This window comes from Pelophylax lessonae, assembly GCF_965119305.1.
Source record: "Pelophylax lessonae genome assembly, chromosome: 7".
In the NCBI taxonomy this organism is placed as follows: Eukaryota; Metazoa; Chordata; class Amphibia; order Anura; family Ranidae; genus Pelophylax; species Pelophylax lessonae.
In genome coordinates, this window is record NC_138774.1 from 233,394,900 (window position 1) to 233,421,834 (window position 26,935).

The window sequence follows — 26,935 nt, forward strand, 5'->3', positions numbered from 1 at the left end:
GCGCTTGATCGAGAGAGGACTTCGGTAAATGTGTAATGCAGGGCATGCATTAGGGTAAAAAATATTTTGACTTTAGAACCATTTTAATGACTGGCTCATCATAGCAATGAAAGGGAGCCCAACTCAGGAGCTAAAGCCTCGTACACACGCACCGATTGTTGGCCGACCGATCGGCCGTCTTTTGTCCAGTGTTGGTTGAAATGTGCTCTAGACTGCACACGAATTTTGTCAGCCAACAACAACCAACTGCAGAAGTGATGTCATGTTCTGGTTTACTTTCCATGTGTTTTTTCTTCTCTGAGCATGCCCAGTCTTGCTCATCACATTTTTGTCTGCCGAAATCTGTACTGACTGAAGAACAATCGGCCGTTCTGGTGACGGCCAACAAAAATTTTATAGCATGCACACCAGATTTTGTTCGGCCGAAAAGTCACAGTCGGTTGTCGGAAGCATCATACTAACAAGCCAACAATCGGCTGATCGGACGTTGGCCGAAAATTCATGGCCAACAATCGTTGCGTGTGTACGAGGCTTAAGGGTAAGTAGAGACACCAGAGGGTGCCTAAGGCAGGCTGGGGGTGATTTTGAGATTTTGGTAAAGACAAGTTAAATACATAAACTCCCTAAACTGAAAAAATACCACACACACACACACATGCACACCTCCACAGGTGCTTACTTGCTACCTAATGATAGTGCCAGGTGTACATCTTATAGACTTAAATGGAACATTTCTCCTGTAGTATGGATATCTCTCATTCAAGTCTAAACAGTAATTAAAGTCCACCCTAACACTAAAATCCCTGCATCTACAGACATCCATGATCTAACCTATCTAGCCTTGTAAAGAAAAAATCAATTTACATACCTTTTTTGAAGCCAATCCAACCCAATCTCACACGGAGCTGTCACCTGCGGCTTGGATGTGGAGGCGGGTGCAGAGGACACAACCGGCAAAGGAAGACCCATAGTAAGTTTATGGGTGATGTCACTTCCCATTCATTTCACAGCCGTTGTTGGCTGTGTCCTCTGCAGCGCATCCTCTGCTGGAGACCGGATCGGCTTCAAAAAAGGTATGTATACTGATTTCTTCTTTACAGGGCTAGATAGGTTAGTGTTAGATTGTGGATATCGATATATGCAGCGATTTTAGTGTCCATTAAATTACACTTTAATTGCAAAACTATGCAAATTACAAACCTATAATTTAGTACACACTTGGACATACAGTACCTCAATTTGTGATTTACTTTCCAGGTTTTCCAAATGTGGGAAAGAGCAGTTTAATCAACAGTTTGAAGAGGGCACGTGCCTGTAATGTAGGAGCTACACCTGGGGTGACTAAGTAAGTAGAGTATCATCAGTACAAAGCCTTTAACACTAAGGCCTCCTTCACATGTCTGTATAGTGCAGGACAGTGGTTTACTGTGGCAAGAATCAGTGGATTCATGCAGTTGGAATTGCAGGTTTGTGGGAACATCTGTGGCTGCCTGCTGCTGTTTACTTGTATCCAGTGTTGGGGGTAACAAGTTACAAAGTAACGGATTACAGTAACTACATTACTTTTTTTGGTAACGCAGTAACGTAACTAGTTACAATACTAATATTGGTAACTACACTACTTTACTAGGCTATAGGAGGTAACTACACTACTTTACTAGGCTATAGGAGGTATCTACACTACTTTACTAGGCTATAGGAAGGCGCTTTCCTGCGTTACCCAAGCCGTGCGATACAATCGTTATTTTGAAGAATAGAGAGGGATGAAGTTTATGACTTTTTGTTGCACTTTATTTTTTATTCTGTTTTTTTATGGTTTTGTTCTCATGTTTCCCAAAGCCTGTGTTTATACAATAAACTCTATGCAGAAAGAGTGTCATGTATCTTCTTCTACATGGTCAATTAAGAAAGAGGAAAGTAAAGTAATAAGTAGTGAAGTTACTTTTCAAATGCAGTAACTAGTAAAGTAATCTCGTTACAATTTACAGAAGTAACTAGTAACTAGTTATATTTTTTGAGTAACTACCCCAACACTGCTTGTATCCCCACATCCAACTGTCTGTGTCTTAAGACTGGTCTGTCACTAGCTGAAGGTAACTGCTGGATGTTGGGATACACGCGAACAGCAGAGGGTAGCCATGGCTTCTGTCAGCATGTCATTGCTTTGTACAGGCTGAGTGGCTACAGCTGTTCCCACACACCTGTTCCAGGAATCTGCTGTTCTGTCCTATACGAACATATGAATGGCCTAAGCAGATCAGCTGTAATTTCTGTGATACTGTAACTGTGCTTTTACACTCAGATGCCTGCAAGAGGTCCATCTGGACAAACACATCAAACTTTTGGACTGTCCAGGTATTGTCATGGCAACATCCACATCTGATGCCGCTATGATACTACGGAACTGTGTAAAAATTGAGCAGCTTGTGGACCCTGTAGGACCAGTGGAAGCCATTTTGAGACGTTGCAATAAAGAACAGGTAATAGACACGAGGCAAGGCCAGTTTACAGATATTTATAATTGTACCTGGAGTGCAGATAAATCTGAAAAGTAGCAATAAGAGTATGCAAAAGGCTTAGTCTGCACACATTCGTTTTTTTTTTCATTAACACTTATTAACCGCTTTTTTCTCTATTTTTGAAGTTGATCTCTGTTCATAAGCAAACCCACATACATATAACTGTCCATGGGGTGATAAAATATTTAAGATCTAAAAAAAATTATCTTTAAAAAAAAAATAATCTGAGATTGGTCCAGAGCACTGTTTTATGACCAGCACTTTAGCTTGGCAGTCTCTTACCAATGCTTCCAAAAGATCCTCTGACAGGGACCCCATGAATAATCTCCTACAATCCAAGCTATTGATATTCAAGTAATTATAGTCTTCAAAGCAGTAAATCCGCTTTAAAACATCACTGTCTTTTCTAGTTGCAGGCATTGTGGATCAGCTTATTCTTACAACTCTGCCCCTCCCAGGGGGAAACATAAGCACAGCCTCACTAAGAGTTGACTTTCTACTTTCACAATCCTTTTCCCTCTGTGGCCTATAGTCCACTTGCTTATAGCAGTCCATTTCATCAATGCACAATGAAATGTTGTTGTAATGCAAGATTGTTGCCTGTAGCAGTAGTCTCCAAACTGTGACCCAAGGGCCAGATGCGGCCCTTTGCTAACATTTGTCTTGCCCTTGAGGCACTGACACCATCCATGGGGCACCATTCCGCCCACTGACACCCTAACGATGGGGCACCATTCTTCCTCCTACTGACCACAGGCACTATGTAACTGAACACCACACAAGGTATTGTTTACTCACTGATGACAGGCCTGGGACATTTTCTACCCCCACTGGCCACAATCCAGCCCCCCAAAAGTCTGAAGTACAGTAAACTGGCCCTTTTGTTTGGAAAGTTTGGAGATCCTTGCCATATAGGAATAAGTAATTTTTGGAAATGTTCCCTTCTCATCCAGATTTTGCAGCACTACAAGGTGACCGACTTCAGGGATACGTTGGAATTCCTGGCCATGCTTGCTAAGCGGCAGGGGAAATTGAAGAAAGGAGGCATGCCAGACCATGAAAAGGCGGCTAAATCTGTTTTAACAGACTGGGTTAGGTGATTAAGTTGTGTTTTTATTTTCCATGCTTGCACCTTGGCAGGCCCTAAATTAGTGTAAAATATATAACAATCCAAAAGTGAAGTTTTTCTTTAAAGCTAGGGTTGCCATCTCATCCCTTTAAACCCAAACACACATTAATTACACAGGTTCTGTGGCTGATTAAGGTGGTAATTAAAACTCCCTTAGTGCCTAAATTAGCATCAGAACCAGTGTAATTAATATATGCTCGGTTTAATTAATCTATGCTCGGGTTAAAAGGGATGAGGTGGCAACCCTAAGCTAAAGTCTAATCTATGCATATTCCCTTTAATGCCCCTCCTCCCCACTCTAATAGATTTAATCCAGCAACTGATCACCACATTGTAATCAAATAACTGATCACCAGATTTCACAGCTAAAGTCTGCAGTACCAAGTGGCCATTGGCATTTCATCTGTGAATATGTAGATGTTCAGCTTGCCTCATTTGCATGTCTTTATTAAAATTTCTTTCTTGTACTTTCTGTAGTGGTAAAATCAGTTATTTTACGCATCCACCAGAAACGCACACGCTTCCCACACACATCAGCGCAGAGATTGTAACAGAAATGGGGAAGGCCTTTGACTTTGAAGCACTGGAGATGGATAATCATGAGTCTTTGTCAAGTAAGTGAAGGCAAGAATAGGTGTTGATGGCTACACAAAACAGAGGACAGCCTGCTTAGAATTTGTCAAACTGATAATATAAACATTTGTCTTGGACATTTCTATTATTCTTTGGCAGGATTTTTGTTCAAGTTTAACTTTTGGTTCTATCTGTCAAAGATTTGTAATTCTATTCAGCCTACCTTGTAATACGCGTACATCTCCTACACTGCATAGCCAACTATATAAGAAACAGGGCATGACACCAATGGCTTGAGAGTCCAAAGCAATGTTTTAGGATTGGTAGAAAGGCAATGCATTTTAGAGGCTCTGACTATCCCTCTTCATCAGGGCTTGTGTATTGTAAAATGTAACATATGGTTCTTCGTTTATAATGGGGAGCTCTGGTGCTGAATCAGCAGGGGGCATGTCAGACCTCTGTAAAAAGATAACTTCTTCCTCCAAGGTTTATACTCTAGTATGCTGGCAGAGGACAGGCATTTCTACTTAGGCTGTTGCTGCATTAAATGAAAAAGAAACTAATATTTTTTACACATTTTTTGTTTTGATCCACCTGTAATGTAGTTAGTTTACTTAAAGCCCAATTTAACATTCTGTTTATCTTCCACGGAAACACTCTTGTTCTCTTTACAACTCCAGCTAATTTCAGAAAAACTTTATAACCTGTGTTCTTTATTATGCGCTGACAATGATTAATTTAGTTTTGGTTGTGTGTATAAAGAAATCCAGTCAGCTCCTCTGGGCATTGCTATGGAGGCTTCAGACCTGACTGCTGGAGCTGGACAGGAAGTAGAGAATGTTGAGCTGGAAGACTCCGAAGAAGAAGCAGACACACAAGCTGATGCAATGGAAGAGGACAGAGATAACGAGGTTAGAGCTGTACAAGATTGATGTCATATGGGTGTTTATTACTTGAAATTTTGTGTTTAAAATAGAGAAATCTTAATTACGGTCCATGCACACTGGCTTAATCACTTGCGAACCGGCTAACTGGAAATTTACGTCATTACTTTGACGATAAATACCGGGGTTATGGTTGCAGTTAGATGCCATAACCCCGGTATCATTTGTTTCCCTTAGGTGGCTGGCTTTCCGATAAAAATGGTCCCTGCATTGGATTCGCCACGGGCTCACGAACCTGGTGGTTCCTTGGCTTACATTACCAATCGGCGAGCCCGGGAACAATCCGGTGCTGGCAGTGTCTTCACACAGAGAAAAGCGATGGCAAGATGGCCTTGGAGGACCTGAGCATTGTCATGATGTCATTTCTGGCCATGTAAGCACGTTTTGTTTTTTTTAAATCAAAACATTCAATTTTTTTCTTTTTCATCAACAGACGCAGCTCCATCTAGTCAGAGACTATAGGGTTATGCTCCTCCTATCAGGAATAGGCACACCTATGGGGGCTGTCCCTGTAGGCATAGCCCCACACACACTGCTATCAAACAGTTTAGTTGCAAGCAGTGTTTAGAATAGGAAAAACCTCAGTCACTCAGAATTAGAAGGGGGCAGGTGCTGCGTCTGTCGATTGAACTTCAGAGAAATCCAATTTTTTTTTTTTTTTTGCTTTTAAAAATAAAGGAGAGATTAGGTGTCTTTTAGACCCCAGATCTCTCCATAAAGAAGACCTGTCATGCTGTATTGTTATGGTCACGCCCACATGTGTAAATGACATATGTAGCAAACATCTTAGCAATAGCAATCATTTTAGCACTAGACCTCCTCTGTAACTGTTCACTGATAACCTGTAGAAATTATTAAAACGTTGGCGCTAATGCACGAGCGCACGCAATTTTAAAGCATGACATGGGTATGTATTTAGTTGGCATAACATCATCTTTCATTCTTTACAAAATAATTGGGGTATATAATATGTTTTGGTTTTTTAAAATTTATTAAAGCGTCATTTTTTTTTAAAAAAAATTGCATTTGAAAAACCGCTGCGCAAAAACCGTGTGACATAAACAATTGCCACCATTATATTCTCTAGGGTCTCTGCAAAAAAAAAAATAATAATGTTTGGGGGTTCTAAATTATTTTTCTAGCAAAAAATAAAGATTTTTACTTGTAAATAACAAATGTTAAAAAAGGGCAGGGCCCTTAAGTGGTTAAAGAACGTTGCTTCTACAGGAGATTTGTAACTTGCCTTTGGAAGCAGCTCAATGTTATCCTATGTGTCCATGTACATTAGGACGTTTAGAGGCAGGAGAAAAACCCCTTTATGGTTTGCGTTTTTAAATTGAGTTTTCTGGCAGAAAAAATGCTAAACGCAAAGCTCTCCTAAACTCCTGTACAAAAATGCACTAAATGAGCTTTTTTTTTTTCTCTGCCAAGGGAACTGTGTGTGCATGAAGCTTTAATAAGATGTTGGGGGGAAAAAAATGCACACACAAAAACACTAGTCCTAGATGTTAACAGATGAGAAACACACACTTTCATTTGCCTCTGGTCTACCAACAACACTTCACCAGGACCTTGTATAATACTCATCAGATGCTATTGAACATGTTCAATTTCATGTAAGCACTTTACCCCTTGGAATCAGCGCTTCTCTGGGTTTTTAGATGCTGGGAGGCATGGCGGGGTTTATGATTATGTGACCGCTGTGATTGGCCGTCACAGTGGTTACTTGATCGGAAAGCTCTCGATCACAAGAAACGATTGGGAGCTTTCTGTTAGCCTCCGATAAGCGTGCCAGGAGTGTGCAGGGCGAGTGCTCTCGCCACAGCTGTATCTGCATATTGGTATGCAGATATGTGGCCCAGCAAGAGGCCACATATTTGTGTACTATCAGTGCCTAAGGGTTAAACACCAAAGGCTTAGTAGTGTAACACACAGAGCAGTGTAAATGCCATGCTAATTACAGAATGCTGCTAGATACAATCTGTAATATCCAAGCAAATTACCATATGAAAATATCAAGCCTTTTTTTTTTTTTTTTTTTTCCATCTTGGAAGTTTCCCATCTGAGCAATGATAGCCTAATACTGGCACAACTTCTCATGCAAATCGATTTGTATTTACTGTGCTGATATACAAACTGGCTTTGTTATTCCTATTTACAAGGAGAAAACATTACAGCAATTACTATAAATTATTAAAACAAAACATGTCCCAGACCTGGAGATACTGGATTAACATAAACATCTAAGTTAAGGACTTTCAGGTGGCGCCAGAAATTTTTACTACAATATGTTTGTACAGATATATTGCATGGTCGAGTATATTGCTCTTTTTTTTGTCTCAATCAGGAGCTTTTTTGAAATCGCTTGGCAACTATAAGGGGGATCATACATAAATACTGTTGCATATTAGATTAAAGGTGTTGGCTCTAATAACTGGCCCAATCCCTTTCTAGCGCATTTCAGAATTCCTTGTAGTTGCTTTCTTGTTAACCTCTTGCCACCCATGTAACATACAGTATATGTGTAGCCACAAAGAGGGTGAGCTTTAATGCCCACCTGCTGCATATATGTGTCCACAGGCAGCTGAGGTTTCTGTGCTCCCAAAATAGTGACAAAACTGTCAGACAGCTTCTGGACTCTAGTATTGATTGGGCATGATTGGTCCACTGACAGCAAATTACAGTGATCACATGATCTGTTGGGCAATCTGAACCACCCCCCCCTTCCCGTTTCCCTAGATGTAAAGACTCTACTCTGTTAAAAGGGACACCGGGGCTGGGCAGGAAGGGTATGAAGAAAATGTTGTCACTTTGCACATTCAGAGTAAAAGACAGGTTCTCTTGAAAGCCTTTGCCATTTTTCCTCGTTGATTCATTCATCTTTTAGAGCGGCATTTCATGTATGGGGAGCACGTGACCAATATTCTTCCTTCCATAATACGGTGTTCAGGCTTGAGCAGGGGGAAACTCACATGCAACCCCATACACAAAAGCATCAGGGGTTTCCTGGGGCTCCAGCAAATGGTTGAAATGGCAGGGAAATTTAGCTGGAATAGGGAGGTGTACTGTGTAAGTGCTCCTGTCTTCTTCACTAAATGGGCTATCTGGCAAATTCTCTTCAATGTGTGTGGTATTGAAGCAGAGCACAGCCCAAAAGGGGAGGCCTCGCTTGTTGGCTCTCTTTCCCCCCCCCCCCCCCCCTCGCTGCCACATTTGCCACCTTTCTAGTGGTTACCTGTTGTTGACAGGTTACAGTCCCTATTTCCGGATGATCGCCGTAAGTTTACTGCCGGTTTCCCTTACAAGGAATGGTGGCCACAGCCACCGAGAGCCGATTAAAAAATCAACTGGGGTGCCCAGACCGCGGGATCCCTGGACAGGTGAATGTCCTAATATTAAAAGTCAGCAGCTACAGTATTTTTAGCTGCTGACTTTAAATTTTTCGGTTGGGGAGGGGGGGGGGGGGGGTTGGAGCTCCATTTTAATGTAAAACAGTATATATGAGGGACCATGGTAAGGTTCTTTAATTTTATATATGTTCATGCTTTATTTTCTGACAGTTTGGGCCTATGACTGTTGAAATTAAAACCGTAAAAAGCAAAGTGCAACCAGAAACAGAGAAGGTTCCCAGAGCACCCAGCCTGAAGGAAATTCAAGCAGTAGATCCTCTGCATCAAGGCCAGGCATTACAGGCAGCCAGCAAGAGGAGGAAGAAGTTGCAGAAGAGAGCAGGTAAGAAACAACAATAATTAAAAGGGTTGTCTTATCACACCTTCAAAGAGAAGTATGGCCAAAACTTATTTGACCATACTTCTTTTGTAGGTCACAGGAGTGCACTTACTTTCATTCTTCTGTGACCCAGAGTAAGCTGATAGCGGGCTATTGCCCGCTATCAGCTAAAGAGGCAGAGCCATGCCAGGCTCTGGGAACCACCCTGCTGCCTGGCCTACAGCTTTTGATGTGCGACTATGAACCAGAGCTGGATCAAACCCCACCTACCCTCTCCCCAGCCCAGTGCTCCAGTGAGCATTGGGGAGAAGAGTGGAGAGAAGTGAGGACAGTCACTGCTCTCTGCTCAGAAGCAGACCAGGAACTGAGTGATCAGCAGTCGTGAGCGCTCAGTTTTCGATCTCAGAGTCAGCGTTGGACAACTGCATCTCCACACTGATGCTGCAGCATGGAGGAGAGTATAAAGGTTTGTTTATTTCAGATCCCATACTTCTCTTTTAACCACTTCAATACCGGGCACTTTTTCTTCCTTTTCGGCCCTGGCCAATTTTCAGCTGTCACACTTTAATCAATAATTGCGCAGTCATGCAACACTGTACCTAAACTAAATTGTTATAATTTTGTTCACACAACTAGAGCTTTCTTTTGGTGTAATCACCACTGGGTTTTTTTTTTTTTTTTTTGCTTAATAAACAATAGATTGAAAATTTTGAAAAAAACACACATTTATGTTTCTCTATCGCTCATTGACAGACGTAGTCTTCTTGATTCTCAAGAGCTGGGTTATGTTGTCTCCGCAGGAGTAGGACTAGGCAGAATGACAAAACGTTCTGGCTCCACCCTAGGGGGCAGTCCCTGAGGGTATATCCTCCCTCTCTCTGCTACAGGGAATCAGTTTTTTTCTGTCTAGTCAGGAGTAAGGACCTAAGTTCCTTGCTGGGATCTTTTGGTCCTGGCAAGACTTTTTTTCTTTAAGAAAAGACATTTTTTAGGTAGTTTTCTCCAGTGTTTTTTTCCTGTGAGATCTTCAAGCAAAAATGCCGGACTGGGCGACACTTGTGGTCACCCCAGCCGGCCTACGAGCGCGTGCAGACCATGGCATTGCGCTTGGTCGGCCGCGACATATTCAAGTAAGTATGCGGGGCCGGGCGACGGGCTGGATGTTGAGATCCAGTGGTCACCCCGGTTTCTGCCTAAAAGCGCGTGCAGACCAGTGCGCTGAGTCGGCCGCGACGGAGTCCCAGTAAAGGGACTGACTTTGCGAGTTAAAAGCTCGCTTGGACGCCAGGACCAGAGAGTCGAGGCGTCCACAAACCCCCACCCCGGTGGAGAGGGTATTGTGAAGAGAGGGTGCCTGTCGGTTCGGTATGGTGAGTAAACGTTCCCTTTTTTCCTCATTTATGAGGCAGTATATATTATGGGCCCCTCCATATATGGTCAGTATATATCTGATACTTACAAGTCCCCCTTGTAATACAGCATGTGTTTGTGGGAAGTGGACTTGGTTCTAGAGCTAACACTCTACCCAGCAGACTGTAACATTACAGCAGACATAGGAGGTATAATCCTACCTTATGTGCAGTGTATCTCTGTAGATCCATATGTCACCTCTCAGCAGAGTGCAGGTGGATATGCTGGGAAGACGATATCGGCGGTCCGCCGCCATTTTGCCGTAGACCGAATGCATATATGTCCTCAGGTCACGCCGGCCGCCATGTTTTTGGAGTCTTATGTCTCTTCTATGGGGGCGGCCATGTTTTGTGAGCCCAGCTTCCTCGTGGAGGGCTGGGAACGCCGGAAGGCGTACACAGGGGGCGGAGCCACGCCTTCTGCCCGGGAAAAAGCAAACAGCTCCTTCCAGTCTGTGTAAGACAGACGCTGGCTGCAGTTTGTTGGAAACTACACTGCATCGGTTGGTGAGCCTTGGGGGTCCCTCTCTCTCTCTCTCTGGGATCGAGAAGCAGGTACTCTGAGGGGCGCTATTGCGCTAGGGGGAGACACACAAAAAAAAAAAAAAAAAAGTTTTTTTGTTTTTGCTGGCAAAGGTGTCCTGTATTAACATGGACCCTGCCACTCATGTATCTCCTCCGGATCCCCTCGAGGGGTCTGCGGGATCCTCCAGCACCCCATTGACAATAGAATCTTTGTCAGCTATTATGGAAACTTTTGTGTCCCGGGTGGAAGTGGCTTGTCAGGGACAGGGCGCAAGAAAGCGACCCCCGCCTAACCCCTTATTATCTGAAACTTCGGATTCAGACTCTGAGCCTATTTCTGCAGTTGCAGGTACTTCATCTGGTATTGGTGTCTCGGGTCCTGTCTCTTCAGACAGTGAGGAGGATGTTTCGGCATCAGCCATAGCCCGAGAGGAAGCGTTGGTAAACGCACTCATTGTATCTGTTCAGGAGACTTTAAGGTTACAGGGTATTCCATCAGAAATAGCTGAAACTGAGATCCCCTTTGGGACTAAAAAGCGCATCAAAGTAGCAAAGGTTTTTCCATTGCCCAAATGTTTTGGCAATCCAATCGATGAAGTATGGCGTCTGCCAAAACGCACTTTTAATATTTCTAAACGCATTGACAGGCGTTATCCGTTTGAGGAAACCCTTATTAAGAAATGGACAGAACCACCTGTGGTGGATTCACCAATTGCTAGATTGAATAAAGCCACGGTTATTCCTTTAGAAGACGCTCCGTCTTTTAAAGATCCAGTGGATCGCAAGATAGAAGCTATGTCTCGCACCATGTTTTCCTTGATTGGATCAGCTTTCAGGCCAATAATTGCTATTGGTCTGGTTTCGCGGGCTGTAACTGAATGGACCAAGTGGTTACGCCGGGACTTAGAAGAAGTCCCTCAGGCGGTATCAGATTTGTTGGAACAAATGATACAGGGGTTACAGTTTGTATGTGATGCGGCGTTAGACGCCACTCCATTAATGGCGCGAGCATCAGTCTCAGCAGTGGTTCTCAGGCGTACACTGTGGCTAAAAGGTTGGATAGCCGACCAAGGTTCCAAAAAAGCATTGGCTAATATCCCCTTTTCAGGAGAACGTCTATTTGGAGCCAACTTAGATGAGATCATTAAGGATCTCACCGGTGGAAAAAGCACCTTTTTACCGCAAAATTTTAAAGGTAGAGGAACTCGTCAAAGACGAGGGCCTTCTTTTTCTGCTCACAAGAGGTTTTTTCGCCCAGCGGGTGAAAAAACTAAGTCCTCCAAAGCTCCTGCAGGAGGCGTCAGGGGTCGTTGGTCGGGCAAGCAAAAGCCCGCCCCCTCCAGACCTGAAGATAAACCATCCAAAGCCTGAAGGTGCGCCCCCACCCATAACTGGGGTGGGGGGACGTCTTCGCCGGTTCCCGGATCCATGGCTTTCCAGAATCCCGGACAAATGGGTTTGCGAAGTCATAAAGTCAGGGTACAAGATCGAGTTTCGATCTCTCCCACCGGCGCGATTCTTCCCTTCCAATATCCGACTATCTCCGGATCGTCTAGAAGATCTGCGGAGAGCAGTCACAGATCTACTACAACAAGGAGTGGTAGTCCACGTTCCTTGGACAGAACGGTTTCAAGGGTTTTATTCAAACCTGTTTACAATACCCAGGAAAGAGGGCAAAGTGCGTCCAATTCTGGACTTAAGAGCGCTCAATTCTTTCGTCTACATAAGAAGATTCAGAATGGAGTCCATTCGCACAGTAGCAGCCTTCCTGCATCCAGGGGATGTCCTAGCGTCCATAGACATCAAGGACGCCTATCTTCACATTCCCATTTTCGCAGGACATCAGCGTTTTCTACGCTTTTCCGTAGAGGAGAACCACTATCAGTTTGTGGCGTTACCTTTCGGTCTCGCCACGGCTCCGCGGGTCTTCACAAAGGTGTTGGCCCCTATGTTGGCACTTCTGCGCCAAAGAGGTATATCGATTCTAGGTTACCTAGACGATCTTCTGCTTCATGCAGAATCTCCTCAGACCTTGCTACAAAACATAGAAATTACTATGATTTCTTTACAGGAATTCGGGTGGCTGGTGAACCAGCAAAAGTCATTTCTGGTTCCCACCCAGAGGCTCGAATATCTGGGTCTAATTCTAGACACAGTCAGGACGAGAGTTTTCCTTCCGGTAGGGAAACTTCGAAAGATTCAATCAGCAGTCCAGTTGTTACTGTCCAACAGCTGGTCTTCCCTTCGGACGTGCATGAGGGTTCTGGGGTTGATGGTGGCTTCATTCGAAGCAGTCCCATTTGCCCAGTCCCATACCCGAATTCTTCAGCAAGAGATTCTTCTCAGATGGAATCGGAATCCGGAATCCCTGGACAATCAGATACGATTGAGCAAACAGACCAGAGAGTCTCTGGTTTGGTGGCTTCGGTCTCCAATGCTCAGCCAGGGAAAGTCATTTCTGCCAATATATTGGACGATAGTGACCACGGATGCCAGTCTATCCGGATGGGGAGGAATTCTTGGTCAGTTATCTGTCCAGGGACTTTGGTCCCCGGAAGCATCCAGATTACCGATAAATGTATTGGAACTGAGAGCGATCAGACTTTGTCTGATTCACTGGACCGAGCAGCTTCAGGGCAGCCCGGTTCGGATCCAGTCGGACAATGCCACGGCCGTGGCTTATGTCAATCATCAGGGGGGCACCAAGAGTGTCCGAGCGGCCAAAGAAGTGGCTTGCATTCTTCGCTGGGCGGAACGATTTGTTCCAGCAATCTCTGCGGTGTTCATTCCGGGGGTGGAGAATTGGCAGGCAGATTATCTCAGCCGTCAGACCCTGGATCAGGGGGAATGGTCCCTCCATCCAGACGTTTTCCACCAGTTGTGCCTACGGTGGGGCACCCCGGATGTGGATCTGTTGGCATCACGATTCAACAGGAAAGTTCAGAGATTCGTGGCTCGCTCCCGCGATCCTCTAGCAGAAACTGCAGACGCACTGATCGCCCCGTGGGGGCAATACCAGCTAATATATGCCTTCCCTCCTCTCGCGTTACTGCCAAGACTTCTTCGCAGGGTAGAGGAGGAAGGAATCCCAGTAATCCTGGTAGCTCCGGACTGGCCTCGTCGAGCTTGGTACGCCGACATGGTCAGACTGGTGGCGGACGTCCCATGGAGACTTCCTCTCAGAGAGAATCTACTGTCTCAGGGACCGATCTTCCATCCTGCTTTACGATCGCTGGCTTTAACGGCCTGGCTATTGAGACCCAGGTGCTGAAGGACAAAGGTTTGTCAGCTTCAGTTATTCCTACTCTAGTTGAAGCAAGGAAAGCGACTTCCAGAAAGATTTATCATCGCACATGGAAGTCCTACATTGCATGGTGTGAACCTTTGGGGTTCCGTCCTCGGTCTTATTCGATTAGTCGAATATTGGCTTTTCTGCAACAAGGGGTTGAGCAGAAACTGGCCTTGAGTACTATCAAGGGTCAGGTCTCAGCATTAGCCATCTTCTTTCAGAAGCCTTTGGCTACTCATTCCTTGGTGCGGAATTTCATCCAGGGGGTGCGACATCTGGCTCCGCCAGTGCACGCGCCGTTACCCCCCTGGGATCTTAATTTAGTGTTGTCGGTTCTTCAGAAACCTCCCTTTGAAGATATTAGGGAGATTCCTCTACCCACGTTGTCCCAGAAGGTGGCCTTCTTGGTGGCTATTACTTCTGCACGCAGGGTGTCAGAACTGGCCGCATTATCTTGTCGTTCACCATATCTGGTGGTTCATAGAGATAAGGTGGTTCTTCGTCCGAATCCATCCTTCCTACCAAAAGTGGTTTCAGAATTTCATCTGAATGAAGAAATTGTATTACCTTCCCTGTGTCCTAAGCCCAGTCATCCTCGGGAATTTGCTTTGCACTCCTTGGATGTGGTCCGGGCGATCAGGGTATACTTGAAAACGACAGACTCGTTTCGCAAGACGGATCCACTTTTTGTGATCCCAGATGGACCCAAAAAGGGGTTGCCTGCATCTGCCGCGACCATTTCCAGATGGATCAGACAGACGGTAGTGCAGGCTTATTCTATTAAGGGTCGGGAGCCCCCGTTCCCTGTTAAGGCGCACTCCACTCGGGCACTTAGTGCGTCATGGGCCTTTCGCCATCAGGCGTCAGTGGTCCAGGTGTGCAAGGCGGCTACCTGGTCGTCGGTGCATACCTTCTCTAAACATTATAAAGTTGATGTAATGGCATCGTCTGATGCCTCGTTTGGCCGCAAGGTTTTGCAGGCCGCAATTTGAGGAGACCAGTGGTCTACCTCGAGGGTTTTTTCCGTTGGAAAATTTTTCTTTAGTCTCATTCTTTGTTTATAATGAGCCTTTAAAACTTCTAGTTTGGCACCGGTTGGGCCTTCTAGATTGGATTTGATTTTGTCAATCCCACCCCTCATTTGTGGCACTGCTTCTGGATGTCCCAGCTCTTGAGAATCAAGAAGACTACGTCTGTCAATGAGCGATAGAGAAAAATTGATTTTTGTAAGAACTTACCGTAAAATCCTTTTCTCTTAAGCTCATTGACAGACGTAGTACCCGCCCCTCTATCATTGAGTTGGGTTGGGTTAAATTCTCTGTACTGCTTTAAACAGAACTGATTCCCTGTAGCAGAGAGAGGGAGGATATACCCTCAGGGACTGCCCCCTAGGGTGGAGCCAGAACGTTTTGTCATTCTGCCTAGTCCTACTCCTGCGGAGACAACATAACCCAGCTCTTGAGAATCAAGAAGACTACGTCTGTCAATGAGCTTAAGAGAAAAGGATTTTACGGTAAGTTCTTACAAAAATCCATTTTTTTGTTTCTGTTCTAAAATTTTGCAAATAAATCTTTTTTCATAACTTTAGGGCAAAATGTATTCTGCTACATTTCTTTGGTGAAAATAACGCACATCAGTGTATAATATTTAGTCTGTAGGAAAGTTAAAGCGTCCACAAACTATGGTATATATCTGAAAATTGATAAATCCTGATTTACATACTGATGGCCTATCTCATTTTTGATGCCTAAAAATATTCCCCAAACGACCCCTGTTTGGAAAGTAGACAGTCCAAGGTATTTAGTAAGAGGCATGGTGAGTTTTTTGAAGTTGTAATTTTATTGTCATAATATTTTGCAAAATAAAGAAATTAGAAAAAAAAAAAAAACATTTTCTCTTTTGTTTTTTACGTACTGTCATATAAAAGTGCAGTATAGCACCATTATATAACTGGTGTGGTGGTGATCAGAGACACTGACTGGTTGACGGTATGGGAAAAAATTTTTATATATATATATATATATATATATATATATATATATATATATATATATATATATATATATATATATATATATATATATATATATTATTTATTTATGTATTTTTTTATTCAATTTTTTTTTTTTTTTTTTTTTAACACATTGAGACCAGGGCAATATAAAGTTACTATAGTAACATTTGTACTATGGGGAAGTGATCAGGATTTTTTTACACATTACTTATAGCAGTGAATTACATTGCTATAAGCAAGCATTTTACTGAACGAAACTAATTCATTGTTTTTGTTACGATTAGCTGTGAATGGCCAGAGCTAATCACATGGTACAGATGGGATGTGCCCTGACTGTACCATGTGATCACATTGACAAATCACAGCTAGCAACACAATTGTACAAAATGGATGCCATTACAACTGTCCCATGGTTCTGGCAACGAGCCGATACACTGATTAGTAATCGGCTGTGTCTGATGGACACAGCTGGTGACCGATTGTACGCAGTAGTCGGGAGGACGTCATATGACATCCACCCGGATCGACAAAAGGCCCGCCCAGCTGTCATTTTGTTATAGGCCGGGGGGAACTTGTTAAATTCTACTCACAATTTGGAGGAAACTAGATACTGGAAAAAATTGAAGGATAGGAAATGTAGACACTAGCATTGCATTTTTCCAGTGTGTAAGTTTATGAATGTATCAGGAAAAGGTGATACTAAACCCACCTTTCATACTGTCAAAGGAAACCAATCAATATTGTTATTCCAACCCAGTCACCCATTCCAAGCCTGGAAGTTGGTATTGCCTGATTCTTGGTGCTAGCTGTGGGGCATGTGAGCAGTGGTATACAATGCTACCAATGGGATCTCTGCCTTAAAACTGGCAGCACTTCTTAAACAGGCAGCTGTAGACTCTCTTGCTGAAGAAGAGCCTTGGCTTTGATTGGTAACAGTTATGTTTGATTTCCAAAGTACCATGCACTTTACTTAGGCATGCTGTTACAGAAGCTCCAAAGAGCTGTTACCAGTGCTGCCATGGAAGTGGGGAAAATGAATAGAATACAGCTATGTGGAGTTCAAGTTATCAGCCATGAAGAGTTCAAGCAATAAAAGTGTTTGATGTCACTCTAATATGCAGAATTAAACTTAAGCTCACCCCAACCGTTGCTGCCATGGAAACAGGCAAACCATAGAACTACACAGGTACATAATCCTCTAATGTTCCTGAAAGTGTATTTAAATCACTGCAGTAGCCAAGGATCAGGACAACCACCCACGCATGACATCATGTTGACTACTAAATTGTTAGTATACGCTTAAATGAACATTCACTCCCCTGAGTGACTTGGGGTCCCTGTACTCCTCACTCTCCTCACCCCCCCCCCCCCCCATATAAGGCAGTCTTTTTATTTATTTTTTATATACCTTCTTTATTGTCAGTATTTAAATTTTTTTGCCTATGCGAGAATGACGTTTCACTGCTCCATATCCTTCTGGGATTGCCCCATTACATATCCCAGGAGGCTGCTGGAGCGACACAGTGGCAGTGGGTGGAGCCAGCACATATAATCGCAGACTGACTGCCTGAACGCAGCTAGTAAAGGAGTACCAAGATGGCAGTGTGCAACACGGCTGTGACACCTGAGCTGTGGGTCACAGCTGGATGATGGATTTGCTGGGCAGGTGGATTTGTGAATTGGGGACAGTTCTGCACAACTGGTAAGGGAAGGGATAAATGAAAAATGAAGGAGGTAGTGAAGTTAATCTTAAACGAGGTAACTGTCGCTGTCCAGAGCAGAGTAAAGCAGTTAACCAACCTTCCCATGTGTTCCCTACCATTGGTTATGGTAAAAGTATTGACCTATGACCAAGCACAAGGGATAAATGGGAAAGTGCTTGAGCTAGCTCAATTCTGCTTCCTTGCACGACTCACGAATGCATATGTGAAGGATAGCGAGGATGCCCTGACCCTGAAACCTGTATCTGGGTCCAGGCCTATGCCTGCTATGCCACTATCAGTCTATTGGGTTTTTTTCCCCACAGACCTCCTGCTTTTCCTGTGTTCATGTTGAAAATTTTTGCTGATAAAGAATCCCCATATCTAAATGGAGTTAGGTTCGCCTCAGTTCATTCCTATGATAAATTCAGCTTGGAGAAGGCAGGAATAATTCTTGCAGCTTGAACACATACAAAATACATTATAAAGATGATTGTACAGTTGGTAAATTACCAGCTGTAAAGATGGCCATATGCATACATATAGTCTGATTGTACAATATCTCTTTTAGATCTACCAACCGCTATGTAGTGCAAGGAACTGTCTGACTGGATACATATTGAAAGCAATGTTTAGATTTGTCTTCATATGAAATAGTTTTGGTAAATCCAAAGGAGATTATACAGATTATATGGTGTATAACCAGCCTAAGACTTTGCACACCTCTTGTTTTGCTGTACTGAAACTTATTTAGAGGTTTTAAACTAAAAGTCTTTTATAAAGTTAAAGTGTTAGTAAACTATTTTTCTCTGTCGCTCATTGACAGACGCAGTCCTCTTGATTAATATCAAATTGGGTTATACTGCCCTCTACAGGAGTAGGACACTAGGCAGAAGTAAAACGTTCTGGCCACACCTTAGGGGCTGTCCCAGAGGGTATATCCTCTCTCCCTCTGCTACAGGATGTCGGTTTTTTTCTGTCTAGTCAGGAGTAAGGACCTAAGTTCCTTGCTGGGATCTTTGGTCCTGGCAAGATTTTTTTAGAAAATTTTTTTTTTTTTTTTTTTAGGCAGCTTTTTTTCTCCAGTTGTTCCTGTGAGATCTTCAAGCAATGATGCTGGAGCTGGGCGACGGGCTGGATGTTGAGATCCAGTGGTCACCCCAGTCAGCCTACAAACGCGTGCAGGCCCTAGCTCCGCACTGGGTCGGCGGCGACATAGTCCCACTGGACGGGGACTGACCCTGCCAGTTAAACGTCTCGCTGGGACGCCGACGACCAGTTGGAAACTGAGTCGCGGCGTCCGTATTGGTCGACAGCTCCCCCACCTCGGTGGAGAGGGGTTCTGTCAGGAGTGGCGCCCGCCTGTTCCGGTATGGTGAGTAAAATGTTCCCCCTCTCCCCCTGACGGGTTTGTGGGTGGACGCGGGCCCCTCCCTGGGATGATCGGACCCTCATGATCCTGGGTCCCCCCTCTATCCTATAACAGGTGTCACAGATCCCCCTCTTGAGGGTGATTTGGTGAATAAGAACCAGGAGGCTTGGTTTGGGAGCTGACTATCGGTAGTCACTGTATGAGTGGGCACTGTAAAGGGACCATGACTGAAGTCAGTGGCTGGCATTACTGTTAGGATGGCCATGTAAGAGGGTGATATGATCCTACCTTTATATATAAGGTTGCAATGCCTGGACTACCGCCATCCGCAGGCCGCCATCCTCCCGCAGGCCGCCATCCTCCCGCAGGCCGCACAGGCCGATGCTTGCATTCCACAGGCCGCCGCCATCTTTCCACAGGGGCCGCCGCCATCTTCCCGCAGGTTGCGCGGGGCCGCCATCTTGGCGTAGCCTCGTGTCTCCGGCATGGGGGCGGCCATTTTGGAGATGACCAGCTACCTCGAGGAGTAGCATGGGAGGCGCCGGAAGGCGTGTAGAGGGGCGGAGCCGCCTCCTTTACCTGGGAAAACGATCCAAAAGACTTCCTGTCAGAGACAGCGCTGAGAGCAGGTTGATAGAAGCTTCTGTGCATCAGCTGGTGAGCCCTTGGGGTCTTTCTCTCTCTCTCTCTGTGGGGTCCAAAGCAGGTAACACTGAGGGGCGCTGTTGCGCCGAGGGATTACAAAAAAAAAAAAAAAAAAGTTTTTTTCTTTGCAATTATTTTTTGTTTGCTGGCAAGTGTCTGGGATTAATCATGGACCCTGCCACACATGTATCCCCACCTGATCCCCTCAAGGTGGCCGCAGGACCCTCCAGTGCCCGAAACAAACCCCTGCTATTTCCAAACACATTGCTAGGCGCTATCCGTTTGAGGAATCCCTCCTTAAAAAATGGACGGTACCACCAGTGGTGGACCCACCGATTTCCAGACTAAATAAAGCCACTGTTATCCCGTTGGAGGACGCTCCGTCCTTTAGGGATCCGGTGGATCGAAAAGTGGAAGCAGAATCCCGCTCCATTTTTTCCCTGATAGGGTCAACATTTAGGCCAGTGGTGGCCATTGGTTTAGTTTCACAAACATTGACAGAATGGACCAAATTGTTACGCCGTGACATAAAGGGGAGAAGTATCCCCCCGGCAGTATCAGATTTGCTGGAGCAGATTATACAAGGGCTACAGTTCATCTGTGACGCCGCCCTGGATGCCACTCCCTTGCTAGGGCGTGCATCGGTTTCAGCAGTGGTCCTCAGACACGTGTTGTGGTTAAAGTGCTGGTCGGCGGATCAGGGTTCCAAAAAAGCTTTGGCTAATCTCCCCTTTCAAGGGGATCGCCTGTTTGGGGCCACCTTGGATGAGATTATAAAGGATCTCACTGGGGGCAAGAGCACTTTTTTGCCACAGACTGCTAAGGGTAAAGGACCTCGTAACAGGCGAGGACCTTCCTTTTCCGCTCATAAAAAGTTTGTTCGTTCCGCTGGGGCGGGCGATAAGGCAAAGCCCTCCAAAGCCCCTACAGGGGGTTTCAAAGGGCGCTGGTCGGGTAAACAAAGGTCCGGCTCAGCCAAACCTGAAGATAAGACCAATACAGCCTGAAGGTGCGCCCCCAAACATATCTGGTTTCCAGGTTCCATGGCTTTCCAGAATCCCGGACAAAGGGGTTCGCGAGGTCATACGGTCGGGATACAAGATCGAGTTTCGATCGCTTCTACCGGTGCGATTCTTCCCTTCCAACATTCGACTATCCCCGGATCGCTTAAAAGCTTTGCGGGGGGCAGTAATGGACTTGATGCAACAGGGAGCGGTAGTTCCCGTTCCTTGAGCAGAATGTTTTCTTCACTTTTCCCAAAGATCATTCCTAGTTCCCACCAGGAGCCGGAAGATTCAGTGAACAATTAGGATGTTACTGTCCGTCAACTGGTCTTCCCTTCGGACTTGCATGAGGATCCTGGGACTGATGGTGGCCTTCTTAGAGGCAGTACCGTATGCCCAGTCTCATGCCCGAATTTTCCAAAAGGAGATTCTTTTCAAATAGAATCGGAATCCCGATTCTCTGGACAATCGGATCCGGTTGAGCGAGCGGACCAGGGAGTCTCTGGTCTGGTGGCTTCGGTTTCCGATGCTCAGCCAGGGGAAGTCATTTCTTCCGATAGAATCCAGGTTACCGATAAATGTATTGGAACTGAGAGCGATCAGACTTTGTCTGATTTACTGGACCGAGCAGCTCCAGGGCAGCCCGGTTCGGATCCAGTCGGACAATGCCACGGCCGTGGCTTAGGTCAATCACCAAGGGGGCACCTAGAGTGTCCTGGCGGCCATCGAAGTGGCCAGCATCCTTCGTTGGACGGAACAATTTGTTCCGGCTTTCTCTGCGGTATTCACTCCGGGGGTGGAAAATTGGCAGGCAGATTATCTCAGCCGTCAGATTCTGGATCAAGGGGTATGGCCTCTTCATCCAGAGGTATTTCACCAGCTGTGCCTTCATTGGGGCACCCCGGATGTGGATCTGTTGGCAGCTCGGCTCAAAAGGAAGGTGCGGAGGTTTGTAGCCCGCTCCCGAGATCCTCGAGCGGACGCAGCAGACGCGCCGGTCGCCCCGTGGGGACAGTATCAGCTACTGTATGTCTTCCCTCCTCTCAAGTTGCTGCCGAAACTTCTTCGCAGGATAGAGGTGGAGGGAATTCCAGTTATCCTGGTAGCTCCGGACTGGCCTCGTCGACCCGGGTACGCCGACTTGGTCAGACTGGTCACGGACGCTCCTTGGAGACTTCCTCTCAGGGGGGATCTGCGGTCTCGGGGACCGATCTTCCATCCTGCTTTACAATCGCTGGCTTTAACGGCCTGGCTATTGAGACTCAGGTGCTGAAGGACAAGGGATTGTCAACTTCAGTTATTCCCACTTTAATGAAAGCAAGGGAAGTGACTTCCAGAAAAGTCTATCATCGCACATGGAGGTCTTATGTTGCGTGGTGTGAATCCCTGGGATTTCCTCCACGTGCCTATTCAGTAACCCGAATCTTGGCTTTTCTGCAACAGGGGGTTGAGCAGAAGCTGGCCTTGAGTACTGTCAAGGGTCAGGTTTCAGCGTTAGCTATTTTCTTTCAGAAACCGCTGGCTACTCATTCCTTGGTGCGGAATTTCATCCAGGGGGTGCGGCACTTGGCTCCGCCAGTGCGCGCGCCCTTACTGCCTTGGGATCTTAATTTTGGTGTTGTCGGTTCTTCAGAAACCTCCCTTTGAAAATATCAGGGAGATTCACTTGCTTACGTTATCCCAGAAGGTGGCCTTCTTGGTGGCCATTACTTCTGCACGCAGGGTGTCAGAACTGGCCGCATTATCTTGTCGTTCCCCATATCTGGTGGTTCATAGGGATAAGGTGGTTCTTCGTCCGAATCCATCCTTCCTTCCTAAGGTGGTTTCAGAGTTTCATCTGAATGAGGACATAGTATTGCCTTCCCTGTGTCCTAAGCCCAGTCATCCTCGGGAGTTTGCGTTGCATTCCTTGGATGTGGTTCGGGCAATCAAGGTATACTTGAAAACTACCGACTCATTTCGTAAGACGGATTCACTTTTTGTGATCACGGATGGCCCCAAAAAGGGGTTGCCTGCATTTGCCGCGACTATCTCCAGATGGATCAGACAGACGGTGGTACAGGCTTATTCTATTAAGGGTCGGAATCCTCCGTTCCCTGTTCAGGCGCACTCCACTCAGGCGCTTAGTGCTTCCTGGGCCTTCCGCCATCACGTGTCAGTGGTCCAGGTTTGCAAGGCGGCTACCTGGTCGTCGGTTCATACCTTTACAAAATTTTATAAAGTTGATGTGATGGCATCGTCGGATGCCTCTTTTGGCCGCAAGGTTTTGCAGGCCGCAATTTGAGGAGACCGTTGGTCTACCGCGAGGGTTTTTTTCTGTTGGGTTTTCAGTTGAGTCTCATCCTTTTGTCTGATGAGCATTTAAAACTTCTAGTTGGCACCGGTTGGGCCTTCTAGATTGGATTTTGATTTCTGTTATCCCACCCCTCATTTGTGGCACTGCTTTGGGACGTCCCAATTTGATATTAATCAAGAGGACTGCGTCTGTCAATGAGCGACAGAGAAAAATGGATTTTGTAAAATCTTACCGTAAAATCCTTTTCTCTTTAAGCTCCTTGACAGACGCAGTACCCGCCCCTCTACTATTGAGTTGGGTTGGGTTAAATTCTCTGACACTGCTTTGTGACATAACTGACATCCTGTAGCAGAGGGAGAGAGGATATACCCTCTGGGACTGCCCCTAAGGTGTGGCCAGAACGTTTTCTTCTGCCTAGTGTCCTACTCCTGTAGAGGGCAGTATAACCCAATTTGATATTAATCAAGAGGACTGCGTCTGTCAATGAGCTTAAGAGAAAAGGATTTTACGGTAAGATTTTACAAAAATCCATTTTTTTTTTAACTTGTACCTGCAAGTAAGCCTGATTAGGTACAGTAAATATCTCCTTACCCAGCACTGTTTAAGTGATTTCACTGGTGCATACACACTGAAGGGATGACATACTAGTGCCGTCCCTTCAGAGCTCTGTGCCATGGTCTGTGACTCCAGCGCGGGAGTGAGGTCTTTGCTGCTCGGTCAATCAGATGGCCAGAGCACACAAATCCGGAAATAAAACCGAGTGAAGATAGAAGCCCTGTCAGCAGTAATAGTGCACCACTGGAGGGCTTAGTTCTAAGGTAAGTATTTCATAATGTGCTAGTATGCAATGCATACTAGCACATTATGCCATTGTCTTGCAGGGTTTAAAATAAAAAAAAGTGCCGTTTACTACGGCTTTAAAGTGTGTCTATTCCTTTTTTTTAATTGTGAATAGATTGTAGAAGGGTTAGAACAATTATCATTGTTACCAGAACCAAAACAAGGGAAAAATCCCCAAAACTTTGGGTTGCCAACAAATACACTTGTTGACAACTGTCTAAAGCCAGGTTCACATATGTGCGAATTGGATGTGGGCTTTCCCGCATCCAATTCACAGGACATGCAAATGTGACCGGCTCTCAATTGAGTCGGTTCACACAGGTCCGGGGCAGCCGCGGACCGCATTTCAAAAGGGTCCTGTGGGTGTTTGGGTCCGTATCAGGAGGAAATTCAGGCAACAATTTGGACTGGTTTCGCACCTGAATCGGTGAACAGGAACGCACTGGACCTCATGCTGTGAACCCAGCCTTAGAGGGCATTCCCCTCACTTAGAAAACATTTTCTCACTTCCTGTTCTGTTTATAGAATGGAAATAAAGCAAATGATCCCCAATGGGAAACAGCTGGCAGGAAAAAATGTAACAATGGTTTTAACCTTACCCTACTCTTGCCAAAGTTTTGACTTGAGATTTGAACATTATAGAGCAGACACCACAAGATGACTTCTATTTGTTAAATAATCCTTCCTCTCCTGTTAAACTTCATGTTCATGTGCATAAATCACTCTTATAACCTATACCTGATGCTGCCTTTGGATTCCCTATTGCTGGAGTCCCAGAGTCAGTTGCAGCACAGAGAGAGATCTGTGTGCTGGAAAAACAGCCGATTTGCTGCAAAAGCAGCGGCCTGATGTAACCCCAGATCCGGAGGAAGCTCAAATCTGCCTTAATGTATTCAAGGGAGTTAGATTGGGCAAACGAGTTCTTATATTAGAAACCCTCGTCAACCACCTTCAAATACCTACCTTCAATTCCTCCTTTAATGTCAAAGGAGCCCTTCCCCAGTGTGATTTCACTATATTATCATACAGGTGTGTCTCAGAAAATTAGAATACCTTCAAAAAGTTAATCTATTTCAGTAATTCAATTCAAAAACTGAATCTCCTTTTTTTATATAGATGTGTTACCCACAGAGTTATAGATTTCAAAGCATTTCTTTATTTTAATTTTGATGATTATGGCTTGCAGCTATTGAAAACCCAAAATTCAGTATCTCAGAAAATGGGATTATTACAAAAGACCAATAAAAAAATATAATACAGGAATGTTGGCTTACTGAAAAGTATGTCTATGTACAGTATAGTATAGTATGCACTTAATACTTGGTCGGGGCTCCTTTTACATGAATTACTGCATCAATGCGGTGTGGCATGGAAGGGATCAGCCTGTGGCACTGCTGAGGTGTTATTAAAGCCAGGTTACTTTTGATAGTGGCCTTCAGCTCGTCTGCATGGTTGGGTCTGGTGACTCATCTTCCCCTTGACAGTACACCACAGATTCTCTATGGGGTTTAGGTCACGTGTGTTTGCTGGCCAATTAGGCACAGTGATACTATGGGTGGATGATGTGAAGGCACTTTGTTCTTAGGGGATTTTTTTGGATTGTAGAACCTGCTGCCCTTTTAATTGCAAGATGCAATACAAGCTAGATAAAAATGGTAAAAAGGCTCTGGTATCCCTGAATATAAAATAGATATCAATGGTGCACCAATTTTCTGAAAATAATATAAATGTGTAAAATACAAATATCTGTGACCAATTAATGTTATAAAATTAAAAAATGAATATAAGGTGCAATGCCTGGTGTTTGTCTGTGACAAGGAATCAATTAAGTTAAATAGTAACTTATTCTTAAAAAACGGTAAATATGTAGGTTAAATTTTATAACCACTAATCATATATACCATCATAAACCTTTTTGTAAAGTGCTAGTGCCACAGAATATATTGTGCAAACCCAATAAAGTGCTAAAAGGTGCTATAAAGAACCAATAAAGTGCTAGTGATCACTTAAAGCGGAGTTCCGGGCACAAAATCGATATTTTTTTTTTGTGCCCGTCCGCTTCTACACCTTCACCTGAAAAGGAATTGGATAGTTAGGTTTTTTTTTTTTTTTTTTTATTTACCTACCTTGTAATTGAAGATCGAAGATACTCACCTAGTCTTCACTTCCTCCCTCTGTGCTGAGGCTCAGTCGTCTCTTCCGGGCTTGCACTGATTCCTGGGAGCTGAACGTCATCGCTCCCAGGAATCAATGCGACGGCACCGGTCCCGCTCGTCCCTTCCGGGTGACGCCGCATTCCCCTGCTAAACAGCTTCTGGGCATGCCCAGAAGCTGTGGAGGAATGCGGCGCCGCACTGGAAGTGACGAGAGGGGCCGGTGCAGGCGCATTCTGGGAGAAGAAGACGCGGAAGAAGACACCGAAGAGGACCGCGCCGGCTTCAGCTGCCCACAAGAGAAAAGGAAACGCTGTGGAAGAAATTTTATAAGTGAGTATTTCTTCTAAAAGGTAAGTGCGAACCGGGACAGATCAGAGGCTATCCATTGTGGAATGTACTAGCCCTGACTGTCCCGGGGGTATGTTTGTTGAAAAATGACTTCTGTGCCAGGAACTCCGCTTTAATAACCTTCTAATTAGAAAACGTATGTGAACAAAAACGCATATACAAAAAAATATATGAATTAAATTGGAAATTGGTTCCACATATACAAAATAAGGTGCATTTCTAAGGTGCTCAAAGGGTTAAAGCAGTGATCCAACAAAGACAGTTCGTGCAAGGTAGTGAATGATATTGCTTGAATGTCAGGTGCTCCAGTGCATAAAGATGATACTCTTTGCCTCTTAAGCCCCGTACACACGTACCAATCGTCGGCCGACCGATCGGCCGTCTTTTGTCCCCGGGCTGTCGTGTCCGCTGAAAAGTGCAAAAGACTGCACACGAATTTTGTC

The 26,935-nt window shown here is 44.9% G+C and overlaps 1 protein-coding gene across 1 annotated transcript in view; it reads left to right on the forward strand.

Moving 5' to 3' along the window:
- Window positions 1-26,935, forward strand: part of GNL3L (G protein nucleolar 3 like) — a 72,644-nt gene that overhangs the window by 26,806 nt on the left and 18,903 nt on the right. Inside the window, exons 7-12 of the mRNA XM_082263672.1 lie at window positions 1,258-1,345; window positions 2,303-2,480; window positions 3,473-3,615; window positions 4,126-4,262; window positions 4,984-5,132; window positions 8,726-8,897. Coding sequence (XP_082119798.1) covers window positions 1,258-1,345; window positions 2,303-2,480; window positions 3,473-3,615; window positions 4,126-4,262; window positions 4,984-5,132; window positions 8,726-8,897 — 867 coding nt within the window. The remainder of the gene's footprint in view (window positions 1-1,257; window positions 1,346-2,302; window positions 2,481-3,472; window positions 3,616-4,125; window positions 4,263-4,983; window positions 5,133-8,725; window positions 8,898-26,935) is intronic.